The following is a 24,301-nucleotide window of genomic DNA, read 5'->3' as shown; positions in this document are numbered from 1 at the left end:
CAATCTCTGCGACGGGTTTTTGGATGACATCGACAACCCGAGACCGACCCCGAGGTAGGCTTCCAAGAGATCGCCACGGGCAACTTGCAAGTGGTCGTGGCAGTGAATGAGACACAATGGCAATAACGCATTTTGCTGACTTGCTAAGTCCGACGAAACATATGATGAGCGGAGTTTCTCTCTGCAATGGCTGAAGACACAGATTTGATGACGACCATTAACATCGCTTGGAGTACGACGAAATCATGGTTTCGCGGGAGTCGAGAGTGATTAATTATTGCGACCCACAAGCTTTCGGGAATTTAGCAGCGCCTCGGAGGACATAACGAATCCGGGATTGAATGCTGCTCGGCTATGCCCCTTGCAGTTACCTCATGGTTTGTGAGCTGTGCCAAGTCGGGGGATTGACGAGCGTCCGACTTTACGCGGATACCTATTGCAAATAAACTCTCCAGCTCCCCCACTCCTTATCGGTAAGGAATGTTGGCTGTATTGATATGGACCTGTCCTGATTGCGTAGCGACGCCTCTTTTCTCCTCTCGACCATCTCTTTTCTTTCAGTGTTTCCACGTCTTCGATTTCAAGTCTCTCACTCCTCTCCATGTCTTCACGCGAAACCTCTGGTTCTACTCCCGTTTCAACTTCCGGCTCGCCTTTCCTCACTCCTGGCTCATGTGGGCATGTGCGTTGAGTGAACATCGAAGCTCCTGCCACGCATTCACGAATAGACTTCACGTCACGGTCTCATGATGGCGTCAACTCCTCATTCTGCCCAGAGGGGTTGATAAAGGCAACGTTCATGTCGGGGACCATTCGTGTTTACGTTCAACTCTACACCCATTGACCTTGTCTTCCAGAAGACTCGAGTAAAGCTTCTGCCCTTGATTGGCACTTCCGTCCGAAGCCTCGCCCCAGCCACGCTCTCTTGACAGCCATCAAACTGCGCCGTCAGTGATTTTATGTGCAACACCCCTTTCAACACTTTCGCATCACAGATTGCAGAGACTGAGCCTTCATCGTGTGTGCCCACAAAATATGTCAAATATCTACTTCAAACCAACGGACATGACCTTCCGCATCAAGATGTTCTGCCCAAACAATTGGTCGATAGACTTCTGCTGGGGTCCCGTAAAGTTTCGGCTGGCCTGCAACTTGCAAGCAAACTGCAGGGTCACAACCAGGACTTCCCCACGATCGGTCCGGTCCGAAGACCTTCGGCCGACAGGCCTCTTTTGCAGCAGAACCAGGCCCTTAGTAATAGGGGAAAGTCTTGGCGCAATTCATGATGGGCAGAAAGCTTAAGTTGCAAGAGCTGAAAACGAGGCTGGAAGTTGGAAAGGCGCCATTAAGTATTTGGCATTGTGGCAGCATTTATAGCTGTCAAATTCCCATTCGAAGTTTACTTCATGCTGACCAAAATCCGGTGCATGTCTGAACGCAAGATCGTCCTCAACGATGGATCGAGTGGCTTGCAGGTTACTTGCCGGCCGTCGACGCCAGTCCGTGAGACAGCATCTGAGCTGCAACATAAGACGACGCCTCTTTCGCATACCGACAGTAGCTTACGCTCCCAAAGATAGTTGATAAAGTTCAGCGTTTGTCCCCTTGGAAACATGCGATTACCCCTCCTTTTCTCGACCTGTGTCCAGTCTGACCTCGTCTTTTGTTAGTGGCTGGTAAGCCTGTGAGAAGATTCGAAATCAACTTTCTGCGCCTCACCGCATCGATTGAGAGCGCCTGTTTCTCGTACGCTTGATGCATCATGCTGGACATTGCAATCATCGGCGGTGGAATTGCTGGGCTCACGGCAGCCATCGCGCTCCGGCGAGCAGGCCATTCTGTGACGATATACGAGAAAACGTCGCTGAATAACGAAATCGGGGCCGCGATCAACGTACAGACGAACGCATCACGTCCGCTGATGGCTCTGGGAATGGACCCGGTGAGAGCGAGGTTCGTGATGGCCACAGGCAGCCGGCTCATGCGAGGCGATACCCTGGAGGTGACCCACGAACTCAACCTGGGGGCTATCGCAAATAGTTACGGATCGCCGTGGTACTTTGCGCACCGGGTCGATTTGCATGAGGAATTGAAGCGGATGGTGGTAGCGGCTGACGGCGGCCCGCCTGTGACGTTCAAGTTGCGGAGTGAAGTGACGAGTTATGTGAGCTTGCGTGAACCAGGAGTCTGATTTTCTGCAGAGACAACAACGTGCTAATGATGGACTCAGAATCCGGAAGCTGCCAGCTTTACTCTTCGAGACGGAATCGTCATTTCTGCAGACCTTGTGGTAGTTGCGAATGGTATTCACAGCGGTGGCGTCGAGGCGATTCTCGGGTCTCCCAATCCCGCGTTCCCCGCAGCCCTAGACAACTTTTGCTACCGGTTCTTGATATCCATGGATGCTGTACTTTCGGATCCAATCACCTCCAATCTATACAAAGATGCAGCTGGTGGCTTTAGGCTATTTCATGGGGACGGCAAGAGAATTGTCACGTATCCGTGTAGGGAGTATGTTGACCAGGCGGAATGGCACACTGAAGCATCGACTGACGCGCCGTAGCGGTGAGGTGCTCAACTGTATTGCCATTTTCCACAACGAATTCGACTCTTGGAGCAGAGAAGGTGAGTATGCCTGCCTTCGTATTCGCGCAGGGGGCACGCAGATCAAAGACAACCACGGGCAGCTGAGCTCCGGTTTGCTGGCCTGAAAGGAAGAGGAGCTGACTATGATCCTCAGATTGGCACAACTCGGTTGATCAATCTCACTTACTGAAGCTTTTTGAAAACTTTCATCCCAATGTGCTGGCTCTTCTTCGGTAGGTGAGGCTTCGCGGAAACGCAAAGCATGGCGGCTGATGAGTGACAGCAAGGCAAACGAAGTGAAGCAGTGGCCTCTGCTGTATAGAGCCCCCATTCCAAGATGGAGCAAGGGTCGCATGGTTCTGATTGGGGATGCAGCTCACCCAATGCTTCCACGTAAGGCTTCTGCACAAGTTACCATGCCTTGACTGATACCCTATCTGCAGACCAGGGGCAAGGAGGTGCGCAAGGCATTGAGGACGGCATTGCCCTCGGGGTGTGTTTATCCAACTCAACCTCAAAAGACGATGTAATCAAGAGACTAGAAGTGTTCGAAAGAATCCGCAGAAATAGGGCCAGCGTAGTCACCATCTTCAGCAATGCTGGACAAGAGGAGGCGGAGAAGATCAAGGAAGCTGCGTCCGAGTTCATACCTGTCGATCACATCCCCAGTGAGTCGCGACCTACTCCCTCTATGGTTCCGACGAAAAGGCACACATCTAATCGGACTGGACAGCAAATCCGAGCGGCTTCTATGACTTCCACTTTAGTTACGACATTATGGAAGACTCGGCTGAACACATGCGGAAGCTCGATCCCAATTTTAGGCTTCCCGAAGCGTTCCTGAGAAACGAACCAGGAAATCGAGCATTTCTATGAGAGAAGAATGACTTTGAGATGGATTACTTCGAGGTGAGGAGTCGTGAAAGAACGGGGCCTGTCATGTAATCGAAGTCATCGACGACTTCGTTCAGGGGGTACTTCTTTCCACTTACTTGCATGAAGTACTTCAGTCAAGGTACCTTTGAGAATGTTGAATGATGAAGGAAGGCACGGGGCTCTTACTTGAAGGGAAGAAGTAGCAATGATCACTTTATGATATTCGAGTAAAGAGGTCCTCGCTCACTCCTGACATTTGTCGTGTTGGTGGTCTTAGGTGCTGCCACAGACTCTCCCTCCTGTCTTTGTCCTCTTCCTGTCGTCACATCAACGATCGACAAACATTCCTATTTCTGTTTATCTTTGAATCCCGCTCTTCCTAGGTATAACTGTCTTCCCCGAGCGAGGTACTTGAGTCGGCAACTTCCCACGCCACCACTAGCTACCTCGACGAGAGCGATAGCATTCTCGAGCTCTTCCAGTGATTCGGACCACGAAGGATCGCGGCCGGATTGACGACCTGTCACCGCCATGGACCGAAGTCTCGACCAGTGGGACGAAATTTCGCCATTGCTCCGGTTTCTTGTTGTTATCGGAGTGGTCGAGACACTTGCTACCATCTTCTATTTCTGTGTCACACTGTGGTGCCTGGCCAGACACAAGAGGACGATTGACGATGAGAACGTAGGTAGCATTGCTACGCCCATTCCTCCCATCACAGCACTAATCCATTCACTTCGTGTCTCAACAGCCTCCTATCAGGACCAAAGAATCACGCGATGTCCACGGCGGCAAACATCGAGCATAGGAAGATGAGCCAACCCCGCTAGCTCGCGTCGTCTTGGTTCCCGAGCGAAGAGGAGGACCCAAGCAAGATCCGTGGGAGCCGGCCAACCCTTCACCTGCACCCTCTCTCCTACCGGCTGCCCCGTTGTATGCCATTTCAGAGGCAAGCCTCAGCAAATACTCATTAACAGTGCTAGCCTTGAAATCACACGATCGGTCTTGACTGCAGGCGGTATAACTGCGGTAGGAATACATGGGATGGATAGGACCCTGATGAAGGACAGACTTTCTTCACTGAATCGGCAGGCCTACTGATACACTCTACTAGTATACACTCTTCACCCCCTTAACTTCTGTCTTCCGCCCGTGACTGTTGCTCCGGTGCGTAGACGCGTTGAACTGCGCGGTCGTGGGCCGCCTTGAGCAGTACCAGCTCGCGTTCGTGCCTCCTCCGCATCTCCCTGGCATCAGGAGGCAGCATCGTCTTGTACAGAGTTTCTCTCGCCTTGACCTCGGTACAGCGTGCCAATACGGCCACGCTTGCCAGCCATGCGGTAAGGAACGCAAGGAAGGCTTTCTGTCCCACCAGCCAAGAGTCCAGGCCGAAGAAGTGCACCACCAGCAGCGTCACACTCAGCAGGCATTGAGCGATGGGCAGTGCCAGATCCACGATGGGCCACACATTTGGACCAAAGGCACCTCTATCCTTCATCTTTTCTTCGTAATTCATCAGTTCGTTTTTCCACTTGAACTCGCATTCGTGTGCTGACTTCATGTCCACAAGGCGCAGATGATATGCCTCCGTGGCATATACGATCCGCGAATGCCGCTCTTCGTACGAGTTCTTGGGCTCGGCCCATTCGGAGAAGAGTGCATCAAGCTCGGCTTTGGCTTCACGGACCAGTCGCGCCCGCCGGCGGGGCGTATCGGGAGCCTCGATTCTGGTTCCTGTGGGGGCAACTTGAGTTGGTGTCGATGACCTCGTCCTCGGTGATAGTAGAGGAGGCAAGGTTTTGTCGGTTTCGATGGTTGGGGATTTTCCTAAAAAGTCTCCTGATTCGTACTCGGTTGGGTCCGAATCTATGGGATGCGCTTCGTAATCGTCGTCGGATCCATAATGGCTTTCACCGTCGCTGTCACTTTCTCCGACCTCTTCCTCATCCTCGCCCTCATACTCAACATCGTCGTCTTCGCTTTCTTCAGCCATGAAGCTAGAGCCGAACCGATAGGGGTCCTGATCAACGCTCTCACGTGCAAACATTTCGCAGATTTGGACCAGCGCATCGACACATCTCCTATCCAGCTGCGAATCATCCTGCACCTCCTGCTCCCTCTCGCACACTCTACCAATTGTGTCGATGCACTTATTCACAACGGCAAACTTTGCATTCTGCTCAGTCACGCTCGCCGAGTTTGATGCAATCGCCGCCCCAGCCTGTTGCTTAGCCAAGTCCCTCAGCTCTTCCAGCGTCTCCTCGACCTTGTCCAGCCGCTCCACCACGTTGGAAAAGCTGTCCACCGATTCTGTGGGACTATCATCCTCATCCTGTTCCGGGACAGCCTGCGGGAATGACGCGAAGCACATTTGAGGCGCGTACATTGGCGAAGGCGCTGTCTGCGGTCTCTTTGGCAGATTTATCGTGCCTGGCGAAGTTGTGCTCGCCGGCGACATTGGTGATATGGTGGTGCTGACTGACGACCGCCTTTGAATCTCTCTCCACCCTTCCACCATGCGCTTCATAAACGCTGCCTGGTCGGGCATAATCTTGACGACCTCATCGGCGGCACTGGAGATGAAGTCATCCGGGAGGAGAACGGGGCAAGTTGATGATCGGCGAAATGGTGGCATGGAGACCGCCGTGGATGGGCGGCTGCTGTAAGTGGCCGTAGATGGACGGCTGTTGTAAGTGGCCGTGGACGGACGGCTGTCATTCTTCTTTTCGGTGCGTTCTGACTCGGAGGTTGTGTCCTGGAGCTGCTGGTGCTTGTAGGCGTCGACCTCGTCAAAGTAGCCGTCTAGGCTTTGTGAAGACTTGCGTGATGAAGCGGGCGTCTCGATACCGTCGTAGTTCTCATCCTCCTCATCTCCCTCTTCCTCGTCGTCGTACTCATCGCTGGAGAACATGAAGTCACCGAGTTCCTCAGAGAGTCGTCTTGGTGCGAGGGCGGGGGACCCTTGTCGGGGACTAGCTGGGAGATCCCTCATTGTGCTGGTGCGAGTTCCTGCTTTGGTGTGTATGTACCGTAGTTGATGAGTTGTTCAAAGTCTCTAATGAGGCTCCGTCTCTTGGAAAGTATGGATGAGTGAGTTGCTGCTCTGCGTGGATGATGGCAGTTTGAAGTGTTGGTCTTGGTCAGCTCCCAAGTGGGCGCTGGTTGGGATGGCGGGATTGCGGATTGCGGCAAGGGGGGGTAAAGGGAGGGACGGAGGGATGCGAAAGGGGAGGGGACCCTTGGCGCGGGGTGAGTGGGCTGGGGGGCTGGCGGTGAGTGAAAAAGGCCGCACGATGGTCAGTTTGCGTTGCTGCTGAAGGCTGCAAGGTGATCCCCCAAAGAGAAGTAAAAAGAGAACACGATCCTTTTGAGATCTCGGGAATATTTTGTTACGACGAAAAGACAAGAAAAGATGGGATGGAGCGATCTATAGAGCTAGGATGAAACCTTTCGGAGACGGGTTGTCGTGGTTTGTGGTTGTGGTTGGATGCAGTTTAAAGAACGGGCTGCAGCCAGAAAAGACTAAAAAAGACTGAGAGACAAGACAAATAGGAGAAGATGAAGAGAGTAGTAGTCTGTAAGGTAGGTATGTATGTATATGTATGTATGCAAGACTTGCAGATGCGCGCAGAAGAAGGTGTTTCCGATCGGCGGTCAAGATAAACTTCGGTCAAGACCTAGGCACGGACGGGACGTCCATCCACGAACATGAGTCTATGACTGCTGTAAAGGTACGGTTGACGAGATGGTAGGAGTATGTATGTATGTATCAATCAATGTATAGGTAAGCGAGTGGATGAGTACAGCAGACCAGAGAGAGGCAAAAGAGTGGAATCCAATGGGAGAGAGAGACGAATGACACAATGAGAACTGAGAATGAGGGATAGCGCGTCTCTCGAAAGGGATATCACGCGAACGAAGGTAAGGGAAGGTGGTGAAAATGGCTGGATTGGAGAGAGAAAAGGCAGGCAAATCGACCGTTGGCACATGCGAGTTTGTGTGTGTGTGTGTGTGTGTGTGTGTGTGTGTGTGTGTGTGTGTGTGCGTGGATAGTGGATTCTGCAGCACTTTAGCTGGGGAGAGCGGTGGTTCGTTCCAACTCGTAGCTTTTGTGGTTCACATTCGTTCTGGATCTGAAGGACTGACAGGGGTTGATGCATCACTCTAACTCAAGATGGAGAACAGAGGTGAGGTGAACTGTGAGAAGAGTCTGGGCTGGACAACGCAGTTCTGTCGGTCTACCCGTCCATCGGTCGAGACCCCTCCAAAGTGCGATCACCAGATTTGCCGGATCGTAGTCGTAGTCGAGAGCGTCAGAGTGAAAGTCAGAGTCCGCAATTGTCGTCAAGTGTCGTTACCCATTGATGTATGTATAAATGCAATATCGTATTGTACAGACTGTGTCCATCCCATCCCATCCCTCGGAAACCCTGCCTCGTACCTGGTGGAAAACCCAAAACCCAAAAAAACCAAACGATGGCCAGCGATGGCCAGTGGTATCATAATCTTCGTCAATGCAATTTTTGGCCATCTTCTTCTTCACTCTGCCCTTTTGTCGGTGTCCCTCCCTCGTCTTCTCGAGAAAAAACATGTCTCCATAAAGCGCGGCCCAAAGCCCACCTGCATGATGCCACGTCAAAGATCCCCTGTAGCTGCAGTAAAAGGGCAGCAAAAAATAGGCAAAGGACGAGAAAAAAAAAAAAAAAAAAGAGGTCCCCAAAGACCCAAAGACCCCTCCTCGGCTAGGAACAACGCCGCAGCCGCCGTGCTATCCCCACACACCGCTCTCTGCTCCCCAAACCCAGCCACCTCACCGGACGAACCATCCGCGGCGGGGATCGCTTGTGCGCTTGCACCAGGGCCTGGCAGAGAGAGACAGGCAAGGTGCAGTGCACACGCGATCCTCAGAAGTCTGTACCCTATCCGTACGTCGGGTTTCAACTGTAACCGTACTGGATCCCAAGTCCGACCTTTGGGTTGTCGCCGCCAAGGGGACCGCCCACTCGCATCTTCTTGGTCGGGCTCACCATGTCCGATCGTGCCTCTTGACCGTGACCGTTAGGCACACCCCCATTGAACTTGCGCTTGTCTGCACCACTCTTAGTAATGCCAGAGAACAGCTTCGCCTGGAGTCTGGCGCTCTTCTCTGCCGGCGCAGGTGTGCCGTCGCGAGAGCCTACTGAGCTGGCAACTTCGAAGCTCTCACGGGGATCGCGGCGCAACATCTCTGACGCTGCCTGGCTCGCTTGGCTCTCGTAAACTTCCTCCTCGTCCTCGTTGCCGCTGCCGCCGGGGAGGGGACGGCGAGCGCCACGGGAGTTGCGGGATGCTTGCGAAAGGAACGAGGCCGACTTGGCGACGGACTCGAGAGCCTGGCGGGCGAGCTCCTCGTTGTCATCGGCCGAAATAGTGCTCTCGCGGCTCTTGCGAGCGCGCTCTTGGACCCGCTCCTGGATGGCCGGTGGCGGCGTGCCAGGAACCATTTGTGAGTGGCTGTACCGGTACCGAGGCTCGCTCTGAGGGACCAGGTTCACAGAGGGCAAGAGGCCAGATTGCTGCTCATGGCGCTGGGTGCGGGAGAGCGGCGTCGTTGGCAGGGCAGATAGAGACTGTGCGTTTCGGGTGTGCTTGGGAGGCATGCGGGGCGCGGGTCTGACCGCTGTCGTGGGCGTCGAGGGCGCGCTGTTGTTGTCCTGGCTGAGGGCCTGCAGCAGAGCCGCAATGGGCTCGGGGCCGTGGTCTCGGTCGACCACCCTGGCCTCGCGGTTGGCCGACCGAGGCGTCTGCTGCTTGGGAGTAGCTCGGTGAGGCTGCTGGGGAGTTGAGACGGTGGCCTGCTTGGGCGTCATGGCACCGTGAAAGATTCCGCCGGGGCTGCACAGCATGTGAAAGTGTTCCCGATTCTCCCGGATGCGGTTGAGTAGCATGTCGCGCTCCTCTGTGAGGCCAATAATTTCCTCCTCCTTGTGTGAAATAACCTTCTTTGCCATCTTGACTCGTCGCACGAGGCCCTCGTTCTCGTCCATGGCCTCTTCGTACCACATCTTCATCTGGAGGTACTTCATCTGCGCCGACTCTGATGCAGCGCTGAGTTCGCGGACAGCATGACGGGAGTACTCTGCTGTCCTCAGGGCCTCGATCTCTCGCCTGGTCATCTCGTGCTCCACGGCTGCCCTCTTGGCATCCTCGTCCGCCTGGAGGCTTAGCAAGTTGTACTGGAGCTTGTGGTGCGCGGCCTCCATCTTCAGCTTTGCGTGTTCTGCGATACTAGCCTGCATCATGGCTCGAAGTTCGTCTGCGGTGGCTTCGACAACCTGCTGAGGGGCGGGTGGGATATATTCAGTCCCAAGACCTCCATCTCGTCGTACCGTCGCGTTGTGGCCTGTGGCGGGCGGAGAGAAGAGAGCGGATCGCTGGGAGGCGCCGTATGCGGTCTGCAGAACGCCGTTGCCAGTGTGCGTAAGCAATTGTGACGAGGGCGGCGGTGTCAAGGACGAGGGGATGACGGCGGAGGAGCTCAGACGGTCGTCGTTGACTTCGGTCTTGAATGATTGGCTGGATTCGGCGGGCGATGCGGGCACTTCAGTAGAGGGGAGTGTCACTTGTGATGAGTCCAATGCGAGGACATTGGTGTCTTGAGGTGTCGTGGGAACGGTCGTGGTGTCGTTGGGCTGCTGGGCTGGAGCATCCGGGGCGGCGGCCATGATGGAAGTGGGAGCGATAGTTCGGAGCGAGCGAGCTATGCCTGAAATGCGATCGGGGAGAAGAGGTGTGAATGTTGGTAATTGATTGCTGCAATTAGAACGCGGGGTAGCTGTATAGGCGACTCTAGTAGAGAAGTGCCGGTCTGAGAGCTTGAGGTGGGTGAGTGCGGAGAGGAGGCGTCGCGTTGAGAACCACGTCAGCGATGGAAACAAGGCAGCGCGGATTGGTTCAGAGAAGCCGGCGATGACAGAAGCGACACAGAGACGTGGAGCGTTGGGTTCGATGCAGAGATATAGAGACGAGGTGGCGGGGAGAGGAAAGGGGAAAAGAGAGCAAAGGCTCCTTGGTGGTGTCTCTGTGCTCAACCGAACGCTCTTTGTCTTCGGCACGGGTTTGACGGTGGACGGTTAGTAGCGTGCGTGTGTGTATGCGTGTGGTGTGTGGTGTGTGGATGTGGTGGTGTATTGGCGATGGTTGGTGGGCGGTTGCTGTGGGAGCAGATGGAAACGGAACGGCGCCAGAACCCAGAGCAGAGCAGAGCAGAGCACGAGCCAGCGGAATAGCAAAAAAAGATGGACGACAATCAGCGGACGGCTGGGGCTGGGGAGGAGGTGGAAATGGACGGGGGGGAGCTGGGCCGCGAAAGGGAAAAACCAAGGAAAAAAGAAAGGCTGGCGGTGGGCGGCTGAGTCGACGCTAGGCCCAGACGAGAATCGGGGTGGGCTCGGTGAAGCTCCAGGCGAGCGAGGTGAGGAGCATGGGCCTGGCCAAGGTGAACGGTAAGTGACTTGATTGGTTTCTTCACCGAGAAGCTAGTCATCCCGTCTTTGTGCTCCCGAGACTGCCCCCTTTCTGCTAATTCACTTTCACCAAAGCCACCCAAGGCACCAGAGGCTGGGAACGGAAGCCGATTGCTATAGCTTCATCAACTCCAACCTCCAATATCCCTATAGAGTAAGGATAATACTGTTTCTGTTTTCTTTCGTTTCCCTACTAGGTAAGTATCCATTGACTCCAGTCGCGACTACTCCGTAGAATCAATCACGCCTTGAGGTAGCTCAGAATTACCTCCTTGAACTGCTCAAAGTTGTCCACAAACGGGACGTGACCCGCGTTCTTGATCAACTTGAGCTCAATCTTGTTGTCCTTGCCAGCTGCCCTGAACCCCTTCTCCACCTTGGCCCGCATCTCCTGCATCGCCTGGGGAAGGTTCGCGTCTTTTTCACCAACAACCAGCAACGCCTCGTCAACACCCGACCCAATCCTCTCAAACAGAGGCCGGATATCAAAGCTATCGCTCTGCAGCGCAAAGCAACAGGTCTGGAATCCCTCCACGGTAGTCTGGTTCATGATGGCGCGCGCCCGAGCCGCCTCCTCAGGGTTGGCCTTGATCCATTCGGCGCCGAACCAGCGGTCCATCGTCTGGTCGACCTGGGCCTCCATGTTGCCGGCCTCGCCCGCCGCCTTGGCCCGCGGGCCGAACAAGTCCTCTACCCCGGCGTGCTTGGGCGACGAGCTGATGGTGTCGCAGATGGCCACCTTTTGGATGATGCCGGGGTACTTTGTCGCAAAGTAGAAGCTCGTCGCGGCGCCCATGGACACGCCGATCCAGGCAAAGAGCTTCTCAATCTTGAGCGACTTGACCAGAGAGTGCACGTCGTCGGCTATCGTCTCGAACTCGGTGTCGAGCTTCTTTGGTGCGGACGACTTGCCGTGGCCCGGCTGGTCAAAGCGCAGCGTACGGAAGCCGTTGGCGTGGAGAACCTTGACAACATGATCCCAGAGCGTAAAGGGCGCCGCAAGCGAGTTGGCTAACAAGACGACGGGCTTCGACTCAGGGCCCGAGAGGTCGTATGATAGGATGCGGCCGTCGGGCAGGTTGAGTTGCTGTGCAGATGCCATTGTGAATCCCACCCTGGTCTTGTAGTGCTTAGGTCGTGATGTAAGGTGATGTCTGGTGATGCTCGATAGTGTCACGCAACGTGCCCAGCTGAAGGAGTATGGATATCGTAAGAGGCAATAAATCAAGATGCAAAGCTACGGAATAAGATGACGGACCTTCCGTGATTGATATCAGAGAGACGACAACCTCAACCTTTTGTGACTTTCACGTCATCGTCATGTGACGGCCGCGGGGTCGGATCGGAGTGGCAGCTTTCGGGAACTGGCAATGGTGGGGTTGCCTCCTGCCCGGCACCCGATGGTCTCATACTGCACGTTCCAGCGTTATCTAATCAAAATACGTACCCTTCCTCCCAAGTAGGTACCCGGCACGGGCCACTCGAGCTCCAGCTCCAGCTTCCTTCAGCTTCTTCTCCCACTCGCATCACACATAACCAGCTCAATCGATAACGCTCCAAAGCAAAAACTGAGTCGGGCAAATCATGGGGAGAGAGCACTTGATGATACGGTGTGAGAAATCAAAACACAAAAGGTAAGGTGCGTCAAGGACAGGATTCGAACCTGCGCGACCGAAGCCACTGCCTAATCTGGAATCAAGGTTTGATAGCAGGGCAGCCCATTAACCACTCTGGCACCTTGACTAGTGACTATTGTTGAGCATTTTGCCTCTCTGAAGCCTTGAGTAGGGCCCGTAGTTGCGTCCTTTCCGACCCGCTCATCGAGCCTGGTCTCCCTTCACAATCCCGTCTCGAAGTCAGAAGGCTCGAAATCCGTGTTCGTCCAAGGATCAACCTCAGGTGTCGTCGGCGACGGCTAGCAAGTTGGTCGAGAACTCTTGCGAAAAGTTTGCGAGCGGCCTGTGAGTTGGAAGGAAGGAAAAGAAGAATCAAAGTTTGAAGCAAAATGTCATGGAGAAAATCTTTCGGAGCTAGCCACCTTACTCGGTCGCAATGGCCACTTGCTGCCCCTGGTTCGCTGCAACCTTACGATGTGGTGGCGGCAACGGTGCAGCGAATAGCTGTCCTTGAAGGCGTCACTGTCATGACCCGGAGTTTGAGTTAACCTATTCGTCTTCCAAAGAGAAGGGATGCATAATTCTTGAATCAATCGAGACAGTTGTCGATTAAATGCTCTTATTGAAATTCGCAGCAGGCTAGAGAGCAATATGAACCAGTGATATTTTACGCGGGTCATGAAACATGCACGGCAATAAAGAGTTAGGATAGGTTCAGATGTGTTTGTCCAATTATTAAAAATACCTACGTACGAACCGTAATTGGAGAGGACAGTTCTCGCAGGACAGCTATCCTAGCATTGAGACAATAGAGCCAATTGACATCGATTTCAGAGCTATGATGGTTTCTTGTTAGCGCATGCTCGCTATCATCCTCAACCAAGAAATACTTACAAGTCTCAGAGCGGGTGGTTGCAAAAGTCGGGTTCCATTCAGCAACGCCCGACTCTTTTTCGGTCTCCCTTGCAGCTGCTGGAACGCCATTCGGATATGCCTACTATCAACTGGCTTCCTAAGACCCTCAGGTTCAGCGAAAAGCCCGCCCAAACCTGTCTTCAAGCCTCTGTCTTTCCCAGTCATCGCCGTCTCCTCACCGAGACGGAGCGCCTCCTGCTTCTGGACATTGAGTGCCTGCGCCGTCAACTTCTGCACCATCTCACTCGTCAAGAACCCCAGGATATCCATCACATCATCATTGGGCTTGTTCTCTGCAATTACGCCCAGCCCACACCATTCTCGAAACCTCTTGGCCTTGCGATAGGTCAGCGACGCATGCCGATACTCTGACCACGTCGCATACTCGGCAACAGTCATATCCCTCGTCCGCTCATCGTTTCTCCTCAACTTCTCGAGCGCGGCCTCGTTGCTTGTAATCTCCACCAGGTCCTCCTGGCTTGCCTCGGTCACTTGTTCAGAGAAATAGGATGCCGCGTCCCAGGGGAGCGTAACGGTAGGCAACTTGGCCTTGCCGCCGGCGGGGGCGTCGTCAGTGGGAGCGACGACGTTTTCTTCGAGATCGGCTTCGTCGACGAAGCCTTCTTTTTCGTCCGAGTCTTTGACGGTTCTGCGGATGGCTTTCCAGGTGAGGAAGATGCGGAGGCGTTCGACTCGGGCTTTGTCGTGGCGGACTTGGAAAATTAGGTCGTTGTTGGAGAAGACGCGGGAGCCGCGGCGGGCGGCGAGGTCGTTGGCTATTCTGAGCTAGATTCCGGTGTTCAGTAGGTGATATTATTGTGGGAAGAGAGATCCGAGGGGGGGAGGCGCGGATGAAATACCATGTGAACGACTTGATCTCGGATGATTTCCTCAATAAGCTTGGTAGTTTGGTCGGAGACCTCTTGTGTCTCTCCTGCAATGTACATCATCTGGTAGATATTGTGTCAATAGTCAGAGATGGCTTTGCTTTGGCACGAGGTATCACGATACGAAAGCAGAGTCGTAAAACGGAGAGAAACAAGGTGGCTTATTGGAACACACTGATGCCAACTCAAGTTATTTGCATAGATGTGGCAGAGCATGTCTGGGCATCACCAGAATTTGAAAAGACTCACCTGTTGAATCTCCTGTTTGAATTTGGGCTCCATGGCTATGACAGGGGCCGGGTATCCTGAACGAAGACGAGGGAACTTGGGTGGGGGTATAGGAAGAGAATGATTAGGAATGAAGGAGCCGGGACGATAACAAATAAAGAGAAATAGAAAACGCAAAGAGTGAACCCCAATCTTTACCCCCAGAACTCTGAGGGCGTGAAAATGAATACATGGCGAAGGTGCGGGTGGAAGAATTCATGTTGGCTATTTTATACAGGCGTTTAAGACGCTATAGGTGCGAGATGTAAATTTGACACTGTGCTTTTACACGCCGCCGGGCATCTGGTGGTGATGCGGGAGTTGGAGAGAGAAATTGGGGACGAAAAGGCGCGGGGATGGCGTTACTTCGATCAAAAATGTCGGTTGAAGGCCGGGCTGATGACACCAAGTCCCCTTACCCATGAAGTATGATATCTGACTGGACCACTCCAACGACTCGTATCCACACGGTTGTGCTGACACAGTGCTCCTTCGGCTTGTAAGTGAGGAGGCCCCTTCCAAGATGCTTGAGGACTGGTCTAAGACGAGGTCCAGTACACATTCATGAACTCCAAGGCTTCTATTTCGATGTGCTTAGTTACTCTGAACCATTTCAATTGAATGTTTCATATCTTCTCAGCATGGTTGGGGCTCAAGTTTCTCAAAGGCCATAGGATGCTGGATGAGATCATAAGAAGCACCATCGCAACTATCCCATCAAGGTTTCGTAGCCCTTTTCCACCATGACATCCATCCAGTACAAGTCCTGCTGCTTCTCATCCATACATGACCAAGTCTCTCTCACAAGAAGCGTCATTTGTCGTATAGGCTTCGCTGCCAAGATGCCCTCGAACGACGCGAGACGCGACAGGACCAGCCGTCTAGCGTGTAAAATATCGGTCATGGTTGGCCTTTCTCTCAACCTAGGACTAGGAGCAAAGCTTGACACAGACTTGTCTCCCAAAAAGTCCAACGAAGAAAATTCTCGAGTTATAGAAAGCTCGCTGCAGATGCTTACTAAGAGTAATGGCTGGATGGACCGAGATCGCGACGTGATTGGAATATCTTGAAGAAGGTCGAGGATGTGTAAAGCAAGACAGGTTAGCCATGTCCCGTGGAGAGCTTCGGGATTGCCCGAAAGGCAGGGTTCCGACTCTCCGATTATATCCAGCCAGGCCGACGGAGTGGCAGTCGCCGTGTCTTGTAAGAGTAGATCGGGAAAGTTGCGATAGAGTTGCAGCAGTCCCGTACATCTGTATGCCTCTGCAGCTTTCAACAGATGGTCGGTTGGTGTCATATCATCTCCCGAGTCCATGACTGTAACCTCTGTTGGAAGTTCAATCTTGCAAAGCCGCGAGTGGAGCTGTTCCGCTGTCTGTATGGCGGCGACGGACTGCTCAATGTCGTGCCTGGATGAATGCCGCCGGCGACGGATCCGTTTTCTTTCTTTTCTGACGAGTGCTCCAACTTGACCTACAACCTCTAGCACCTCTACTCCAATACCTGTCTGCGGGTGTGGCATTCTGGTGTCATGTCGATTGGGAAATCGAGGCGGCTGGGGCTGAAGGGCGCCAGTGCATGCCGCCGAAGGCAACTCTTGGTCGGTGACGAAAGAAAGCAGCATCCTCCAGTAGACGAGAGAATTGTAAAAGAAGAATCGTTTCTGCTTGTCCGCCATTACCAAGCTATCTTGTCGGGCTTCGAGATGGATGAGTGTCTCAGCCAGTAATTCGAACTCGGACTGGCCGAGTTTAGACGGATCATGCCAGCAGAGGCTGAAGCCTAGCATGACTAGTGCCAACAGTGATGATGTATCCGTTGGGCCTGCTCTACTTTCTTTCCATAAGGCGTTCACCGCCTGGTCCCGAAGTCGGCCGCTGGCTGCGGAAAGGCCTGGCGAGACTTCGGCTAAGCAGGCTGCTGCCATGCTTTGGGTAACGTAGTAGAGAGATGGCGAGTTACTCCAGAGATTGGAAACGGTTGTTCTATATGGGTTCAACTTGCTATCGTAGCAAGACATCATCCCGCACACTTCTTTGAAATAGTACTCCACCAACACCGATGTATTGTCCTGTAATGATGGTGATAGTGGAGTTTCATTGCGAGCCATGCTGGATGGATTGGAGCTGACGCGCCGGTCTATCACATCGAGACCAAGCGTAGCGACTTGAGTACCAGGCATGATACCCTGCCATAGTTCATTGGCCTCGGTTTCGGTTGAGGGAAGAGGAAATGTTACCCCTGCGGATGAGGAAGGAGTTGGAGATAGAGCCGGTAGATCTGAGAAGGGAAACGTAGGCTCCAGATGGGTAACATCTTGAAAGTCTATACTTGAAGGGGTATCGACATTTGCAAACTGAATTAGGAAATCCGTATCACAAACATCCCTGCAAGATGAATTAGGGGACTGCTGATTTCGAACCGGGTCCCTAGCCCTTTGCTGGCGGTTTTGTGATCCGCTAGATATCGGGGTTGTGATTTCGACCCTAGGTGATCTAGAGGCAGGCGACCATCTGAGAGGCTTTTGATATCCGGGACAGGATATCCCGAGTCTTTTACATCTCGAACAATGTGGCTTGACTTCGTCGCATTTCAACTTGTTTGGAGCGTGTTAGGAGTTAACATAACGAATGGTACACAATGTTGGTCTCTTACCCGTTTTGACTTGCATACTGCGCACCCATTTCGGGATCTGGTGATGGTCTTTGATGACTGCATCGGGTTGTTGGACAAGGAATTACACGTCACATTCAAATGAGAACCAAATGAGAACGAGACGATAGTTCAATGTAGTGAGGCAACCCCAGAATCTTTCAAACTTGCAATTTCTGAGCAGCAAGCTTTCCATGTGCCTGAGAAGCAATGTCTCGGTGGGTGAAATGACTCGCGTCCGGATGCGGGGAGCTTATCGACAGTGGAGCGCTCGGAGGTAGCATGACCCCAGCGAAGATGAACGCATGCCCCCATCCACTAAACCAAATCAGGTCCCTCGAGGCGAAGGAAAATGATGCTGAAATGGGTAATCGTCGGTGAGGAGACTTCGGAGCCAGTCTTTTCTCTTAGGTATTCAAAGTTTGTTTGATAAGACTTAACGGAATCACTAAGCTGCGCTGAAGCTCTATCAAATCCCCGTGCTATCATTTCTGATCCTACTACTCCGTACCTAGCTCTCCAACATGGCGGCCGTCTTGGAGAATCAGTCTTTCAAAGTCGCATTGGTACAAACAAGCCCAAAGGTGAGCCCACTATCGACGTCACTTTAGCACGAACCATCACCAACCCTCATCTTTGCAGGTTCTGGATGCCGAGCACAACTTTGCTCATGCTTCCAAACAAATTCGCCTGGCTGCAACTCAAGGAGCATCACTGGCGGTTCTCCCAGAATATCATATGACAGGATGGGTACCGGATGAACCCTCATTCGCGCTAAGCTATGAGGAAGCTCAGAATTTCCAACGGCGATACCAGCAACTCGCAGCCGAAGTGCACATCAACATCTGCGCCGGCACAATCGTCTACCGAGCACCAGACGAAGATCCCAACTCCAAGCCAACTCTTCTTAATACCTCTTACTTCATCGACCATGATGGACAACTCTTAGGCGCTTATACCAAGACCAACCTCTGGATCCCCGAACGCGATCATCTGACTTCAAGCATCGACTACGCACACAAGATGCAAGTCGACGAGGGTACGCCAAAGCCTCATAAAGTCTTCGATACTCCCTTGGGTCCCGTCGGCATTCTAGTATGCTGGGATTTGGCCTTCCCGGAAGCATTCCGACAGCTTGTCTTGGCCGGTGCAAAGATCATCGTCATGCCCTCGTACTGGACTCTATCGGACATGAGCAAGGAAGGTTTGGAGTATAACGCGTCTTGCGAGAAGATGTTTGTGGAGTCCACGCTTACCACGAGGGCTTTTGAGAATACTGCTGCCATCATCTACTGCAATGCGGGAGGACCTTCGGAGCAGGGCTATTTTGGTTGCAGCCAAGTTGCATTGCCCATCGTCGGCAAGGTTCCTGGGAGCTTCACGGATGGCGAGGACGGGATGCGGGTGGTGGATGTGGATATGCGAGTTGTTGAGATTGCTGAGCGGAACTATCAGATTCGACAGGATTTGGGGCGCATCGATTGGCATTATGGCTATGCGAAAGGGGCCAAGTTGTAAACTCATAAAGAGAATAATACCTATCGATGTCTAATGTCACGATAATACCACCCAGATGAGATGCAATGAGTGTTTAGATCCAGGCTCGCTTTTGCCCCTGTTTGTTTGTTTTTTGCTTACCCGCTGGTAATGACACTTCAAACAGCCTACAAGGCATTCCAATAGGGTCAGTTCTCTCAGCATAAGGAAGGTACGAGTCAGGAGACGAGAGACAAAACATATCATGGCGGTTTGAGTTTCCAAAGGAGCTATTGCACTGGTTTCGGACGACTGGAGAGCTCTCTAAACACAAGAGCATCGGATTCATCGTATAATTTAATCCGTTCAGATTAGAGGCTATTTACAAAATCACAGCTTGTCATGTGGTAAGGCGGCTATTCCTTTTGCAGATTCCTGATCTTCGATAGGATTCGCAGTCGGTAACTCCTCCCCAAGGATCAGCTCAAATTTGGGACCGTTGTAGGTCTTCCTCTTGATAAACCAGAGTGCAACCGCGTAAACAATGAAAACTCCAATGACAGCTGTCACGTAGTCTGGGTGTGTTAGATACGTAAATAACCCGCTGGTAGATGGGGACTTACTCATAGTGGAAATATCGATCGGAATTGCTGGTGGGAAACAGAAGAACTACGAGATACGTGAGCGTTTCTTCTCCATTACCCCGCACATCTTTACTCACGATAGATGTGACGATGACGAAAAGCACCGACGTCCAGTTCGTGAGGTAGCCCATGAAGCCTCCGCCCAGGGAGAATACTGGCGGATTATCCGTCACGAGTTTCCGGCCTCTGATTAGCAGAATCATGACTGGCATCGCATAAGAAAGATTCAAGAACAGGGTGCAGCTTGCGATGTAGGCATTAAATGCAACCTCAGGGCCTATGAAAAGTTAGTTTCTGCATCTCATGTTTATTGACGGGCAGACGAACCAAGATAGAGAAGACCAAACAGAATGTTGAAAATGGCCTGCACGACTATTGCACGTACAGGGACGTTCAGCTTAGGGTGGAGGCGCGAGAGACTTCAAAAGACCAGGTAAGTAAGATGGGCTAGAATGGTGATAGCTTCAGGCTGTACGTACTACTTCGAGAATGGAGTTCCGTTATCTCGAGCCATAGACCAGACCAAGCGACTGCCCGACGTCACGCAGCCGTTCGCGCCATTAACGAAACAGAGGGCGACTGCGACGCTTAGAACAGTGGCAGCTGCTCTGCTCTTCGTTGCTTGCAAAATCATCTCCGTCAGAGGACTCTGCGTAGGCGAGGAAAGCAAGACGTCAATGTCAACGGCGCAGAAGAGCATAACGAGGATGAAAGCAATTCCCCTGCGTGTATTGTCAGGTTAAATGTACTATTTGATGCGATGGAGTTCTACTTACGTCGTACCACCGACGATCACGGCACCGACCATGGCTTGAGGGGCATCTGTGGATGGTCTAGGCATCTCCTCGACCATGTGCGCCACAGCATCAAAACTATCACTGTGTCAGTCATATAACGGTAGGTCTGTTTCTGGTGAGATGAACCCAATCAAGCTGAGAGCAGACTGAAGAAGTCCAAGCATCCATGCCGTCCCATCGCTCCAGCCGGTAGTATTGGAAAAATTTGTGAAGACGAATTCAGCGTCTGTCTTGGGAGAGGTTGCGAGTAGCACGATGCTGATCACGACGACGCTGAGCAAGGACCAATACACTTGAGAGGATTAGCAAGCCAATCGGTCAACTTTTGTCCTTTAGAGTACTTACATGCTCCTTCATTCCATCGATTGAGGATTGGGTATGCAAAGATATTCAAGAATACTCCAATGATGGACACAGCGACGAACATCAAGTACGTGCTCCATTGTGTGATCTCGTAGGAGCCGCCAGAAGCTGCGACGGCGGCTGCAGCGAGGAATCGGGCTTCATCCAGAATTAGTGAAGGTCAAGTCGTTGATGTAGGTCAATTCTCACCTCCAAAATACGCAGCGGTAGTGTTGAGCGTGAGCCAGCCAGCGATGTTGACCCATCCAACAAAGAAACTCTGGAGCTCATTAGCACTTGATTTCCAGTCAGGCTGTGAGACGTGGGGTTTACCGTCATCTTCCTCCACTTCTTCGTCGAAAGTGCATAGGCATAGTGATATTGCCCTCCAGCCGTCGGATAGAGCGACGCAAGCTCTCCAACACTTGCACTCAATGCGATGTTGCAGATAACACAGAAGATGAAGCCGTACACAAAGGACACTGATCCACCTGAGGGCATCACTAGACCAATGGACCCAGCGAGAGAGATCCAAGTGCTTTTGAAAATCAGTATTCAGATCTGGGTACGTAACTACAATTCAAAGACTAACTTGAGAATAGCGAAAGCCATGCCAATCATGGTGATTTTAGAAAATCGCTTCTGCAGGTGGCCATCGTGGCCATCCGCTGATGATGTGGCCATGTCTTCGAGTGGTATGTGACAGCGGAGCTTCAATGGTGTGAATTGGAGGTAACCACCCGGACGTTCTTGACAGAATGCGAACCTCTCATGTCCTCTTATGGTCCTTGAAGGCTGTTTCACTTGTACATCGCAGTGTCGCACCGATGATAACAAGGCAGATGATAAGGAGAGATGCCTTTACGCTTAAAAACATGCTAACAAACAGCAACGGGGTTATCCTCTCGGGTAGCTGCGAAGCTGCGAGTAATGACGGTGGTCTATCAACACGCTATCCCCAAAGTGGTAGTCTGAAGCAAAGGAAAAGACGAACCCCATGGCCGGCTGTGGATCGGAGACGCTGCTGTGGAGGTCTATCAGCCGATCACCCCGCATGCGATGATAACGGCCCCGAGCTGCGTCAATGCCGGCACCCATTTCCGCTGCGAACTGTGTACTTGGCTATCGAGGAATGTCATTGTTCCCGGAGAATATTTTCCCTTGATGGGTGCATTTCAGTTGATGAAGCTTCAATATAACCCCTAGAGGTAAAATACACCATCAATTGGGTAGAGCCGCTGCTCCCCGTTACTACCTTATGTTGCTCTGCTGTCCAGGCTCTAAAAGCAAGTGCTTAGAGCAACACATGGTTCACTGTCCTCGATCGTACGGCGCGGATAACGGCCACTGTTCAATCCAACCACATAGATTGAATTTGATTCATTGCTTCATTTTGTCCAAGGTTATGTTTGAATTAAAGCATCTTCTTGTACACCTTGTTGCATTCAATCTCCTGAACCCACAAGTTCCATGGTCGCATTAATGACCACTGTGTCGTCTTGTCAGAAGCCATACATTCATCTTTACTCAGGCTCTTCACGCCGCCCGTGACCCCAGTAACGCCTTGAAGCATTAAAGCAGTAGTTTGGATGCTTGCATTCTTCTGCGTATACACTGCTCGCATCACGGCGAGCTCGATGCTACTGGCAACGACTGTGAAACCATGCCCGCGCATCAACGTCACGTTATTGCCATCGTCGAAGTGCTTCGCCAAGTGGGCACCCATATTCTCACTGCGTACAAGTAGGTCATCAACGTCGCTGTTCTCCATGTGGTTTGCGGTATCAAATACCGGTAAACCATTGGCGCCCAGAAATCCGCACATGTGGCTGACGGCCCTCAGCGGAACACCCGATATCGTGTATGGGACCACGGCCTCGGAGTGGCTGTGGACCACCGCGTTAACCTGTGGGTGCCGCTTGTAAACCTCCGAGTGGATTCGCCGCTCCGCAAAGCCCGGAGGCGACTCCGCTTCGAGGGGCTCGGCATCACCAACCCTATAGGCGACAAGATCTCTGATCTCTGACACCTGAGCTGGGGCAACGTTTCGAGACATTACAAAGATGTCAGGGTCTAGAGGGTAGCGGAAAGACAGGTGACCGTAGGCATCAACCACTTGATGGAAGTGGAGAATGTGAGAGCCATCGATGAGTTTGCTGAAAAGCTTCCGAAGGTCGTCGGTGTGAGGCAGAGCAGCCATTGCAACGGGATGTATTTCTTTCCGGACAATGGCGTAGGAATGTAAAAGATTTCAAAGCGATATTTGATTTCCCGAAGACGGCTGGATTTGAGAAAGGCTAAGAGTGTCGCGAGTGCCGAGTGCTCATACAGAAGCAGCTGATCGACGGGCCGATGATCGGATTTCAGAAATCTGGCGGGGTACGAGCACCAACTCGATGCGGGGTCGTCGAGGGGGTAGTTTGAGAGTCTGAATGTCTGGCATTTGGCGACCTTTTCGTACATGCACATAGGATCTTCATGTTAAAAGTTGGTTTTGTGTTTGAGTATGCCGCGCCGAGTTCGAGGTAGCAGTAGATTTCCTGACAAAACCAATCTTCTCTCGCAGCAACTTTAGTCTTGGAAGGAATCCATTGGTCCTTTCGGAACGAGACCCAGTTCAACCAGAAGCCTCTCTAAACCCTCTGTCCTGAATGGTTTCTGTATCAATGCGTCGAAACCAAGACTGCGAGTTCTATCCATATCTAGCCCCATTGATATGCCAGCAGCCATAACTACAATACAACACGGCTTCAGGCCATTCTCGATTTCGAATGCGCGAATGAGTCTTGTGGCATGCAGACCATCAATGACGGGCATCGAAGGCTGCATCAAGATGCATTGATAGGTCTGGTAGCCTTTCTTGTATGCCTCGAATGCCTCCTGGCCATTACATGCGAAGTCGTACACGCAATTGTGCCCTAATCCGTCCATTTGCCTGGCGATGAACTTTCTCACAACTTGATTGTGTTCGGCTACAAGGATGTTGATTGACGTCGTGTGTGTTGCTGTAATGGGAACGCCAAGTGCCTGAGCTGGGCTTGATAGGCCTGATTGCTCTGTGCTCAGCTCTTCCAGTGGACGTGTTCCATTCTCCGGCAGGGATTCTGCGCACGAGAATACCATGTCGGCAAAGCAGTCATCTAATCTCTTCAGTGGTAAGCGAAGGAACGATGGCGGTCGGGTTTGGAAGTGCTGTAGTCGATGACCATAAAGCATTCAGAGATACATTGAACAAGAAAGATGACGCTGCACACTTTTTTCTTCTCAAACACTAGATTATGTGCTGTGAGGCTTGCTGCCTGCTTGGCTTCTGACTTCTCGCTTACTCAAGGCGCAGCATTTCTAGTCTGCTTATGTGGATGCGGCCACGTTCTCAAGAGCTCTCGCATTGAGGTTTGGCACTAAGATGTAGGATTTGGGGAAAGGGAATATCTATAATACGACGCGTGTCACATACCTTTTTCACGGTAACTAGATCCATCAACTTGCTACTTTACGTTGTTCTTTAGGCCCTGTGTTGACTTGGCGCCACCGATGCCCACGCAGCACTCCATGTGGGATGTGGATCCTACGTATAAACAACAATTATCGTAATAGATATCCAAAAGATGGCTATGGAAACCGTATGCTCGCCGGTCCGTACTGCCGGGCAGTGTCAAGACAGGGCCATCATCTTGGACGAGGCGCGCCCGACGCCGGCGCCGTTAGGGGTACCGTGCAATTATGGGGCCGGTTCAC

At 52.4% G+C, this 24,301-nt stretch overlaps 10 protein-coding genes across 10 annotated transcripts; 2 read left to right on the top strand and 8 right to left on the bottom strand.

The window, feature by feature from the left end:
• Positions 1-1,762: 1,762 nt before the first annotated feature.
• On the top strand, positions 1,763-3,462 carry CPAR01_00523 (FAD dependent oxidoreductase; the record flags this gene model as incomplete). Its single annotated transcript, XM_060484814.1, has 7 exons — positions 1,763-2,164; positions 2,231-2,511; positions 2,564-2,625; positions 2,741-2,819; positions 2,870-2,979; positions 3,030-3,254; positions 3,320-3,462. The coding sequence occupies 7 exons, from the start codon at positions 1,763-1,765 to the stop codon at positions 3,460-3,462; spliced, it is 1,302 nt and encodes a 433-aa protein (XP_060355671.1).
• A 1,132-nt stretch (positions 3,463-4,594) lies between these two features.
• Positions 4,595-6,454, bottom strand: CPAR01_00522 (uncharacterized protein; the record flags this gene model as incomplete). Its single annotated transcript, XM_060484813.1, has 1 exon — positions 4,595-6,454. One exon carries the CDS (start codon positions 6,452-6,454, stop codon positions 4,595-4,597), a length of 1,860 nt encoding a protein of 619 aa, XP_060355670.1.
• A 1,945-nt stretch (positions 6,455-8,399) lies between these two features.
• CPAR01_00521 (uncharacterized protein) lies at positions 8,400-10,166 on the bottom strand (the record flags this gene model as incomplete). The annotated part of the gene is made up of 1 exon (XM_060484812.1): positions 8,400-10,166. The coding sequence occupies one exon, from the start codon at positions 10,164-10,166 to the stop codon at positions 8,400-8,402; it is 1,767 nt and encodes a 588-aa protein (XP_060355669.1).
• A 1,042-nt stretch (positions 10,167-11,208) lies between these two features.
• Positions 11,209-12,069, bottom strand: CPAR01_00520 (uncharacterized protein; the record flags this gene model as incomplete). Its single annotated transcript, XM_060484811.1, has 1 exon — positions 11,209-12,069. One exon carries the CDS (start codon positions 12,067-12,069, stop codon positions 11,209-11,211), a length of 861 nt encoding a protein of 286 aa, XP_060355668.1.
• Positions 12,070-13,413: 1,344 nt separating this feature from the next.
• Positions 13,414-14,667, bottom strand: CPAR01_00519 (spt3; the record flags this gene model as incomplete). Its single annotated transcript, XM_060484810.1, has 4 exons — positions 13,414-13,419; positions 13,478-14,284; positions 14,359-14,448; positions 14,635-14,667. The coding sequence occupies 4 exons, from the start codon at positions 14,665-14,667 to the stop codon at positions 13,414-13,416; spliced, it is 936 nt and encodes a 311-aa protein (XP_060355667.1).
• Positions 14,668-15,361: 694 nt separating this feature from the next.
• On the bottom strand, positions 15,362-17,370 carry CPAR01_00518 (uncharacterized protein; the record flags this gene model as incomplete). Its single annotated transcript, XM_060484809.1, has 2 exons — positions 15,362-17,039; positions 17,276-17,370. 2 exons carry the CDS (start codon positions 17,368-17,370, stop codon positions 15,362-15,364), a joined length of 1,773 nt encoding a protein of 590 aa, XP_060355666.1.
• Positions 17,371-17,828: 458 nt separating this feature from the next.
• On the top strand, positions 17,829-18,822 carry CPAR01_00517 (carbon-nitrogen hydrolase; the record flags this gene model as incomplete). Its single annotated transcript, XM_060484808.1, has 2 exons — positions 17,829-17,888; positions 17,947-18,822. The coding sequence occupies 2 exons, from the start codon at positions 17,829-17,831 to the stop codon at positions 18,820-18,822; spliced, it is 936 nt and encodes a 311-aa protein (XP_060355665.1).
• Positions 18,823-19,170: 348 nt separating this feature from the next.
• On the bottom strand, positions 19,171-21,247 carry CPAR01_00516 (amino acid permease; the record flags this gene model as incomplete). The annotated part of the gene is made up of 11 exons (XM_060484807.1): positions 19,171-19,355; positions 19,404-19,449; positions 19,502-19,701; positions 19,752-19,843; positions 19,904-20,146; positions 20,201-20,296; positions 20,348-20,513; positions 20,567-20,722; positions 20,774-20,843; positions 20,897-21,101; positions 21,156-21,247. The coding sequence occupies 11 exons, from the start codon at positions 21,245-21,247 to the stop codon at positions 19,171-19,173; spliced, it is 1,551 nt and encodes a 516-aa protein (XP_060355664.1).
• A 730-nt stretch (positions 21,248-21,977) lies between these two features.
• CPAR01_00515 (class II Aldolase and Adducin domain-containing protein) lies at positions 21,978-22,763 on the bottom strand (the record flags this gene model as incomplete). Its single annotated transcript, XM_060484806.1, has 1 exon — positions 21,978-22,763. One exon carries the CDS (start codon positions 22,761-22,763, stop codon positions 21,978-21,980), a length of 786 nt encoding a protein of 261 aa, XP_060355663.1.
• Positions 22,764-23,134: 371 nt separating this feature from the next.
• On the bottom strand, positions 23,135-23,686 carry CPAR01_00514 (response regulator receiver protein; the record flags this gene model as incomplete). Its single annotated transcript, XM_060484805.1, has 1 exon — positions 23,135-23,686. One exon carries the CDS (start codon positions 23,684-23,686, stop codon positions 23,135-23,137), a length of 552 nt encoding a protein of 183 aa, XP_060355662.1.
• Positions 23,687-24,301: the final 615 nt, after the last annotated feature.

This window comes from Colletotrichum paranaense, assembly GCF_030867605.1.
Source record: "Colletotrichum paranaense strain IMI 384185 chromosome Unknown Scaffold_1.1, whole genome shotgun sequence".
Taxonomy (NCBI): Eukaryota; Fungi; Ascomycota; class Sordariomycetes; order Glomerellales; family Glomerellaceae; genus Colletotrichum; species Colletotrichum paranaense.
Note: the sequence above shows the minus strand (reverse complement) of the source record. Positions and strands in the feature narration are given on the sequence as shown.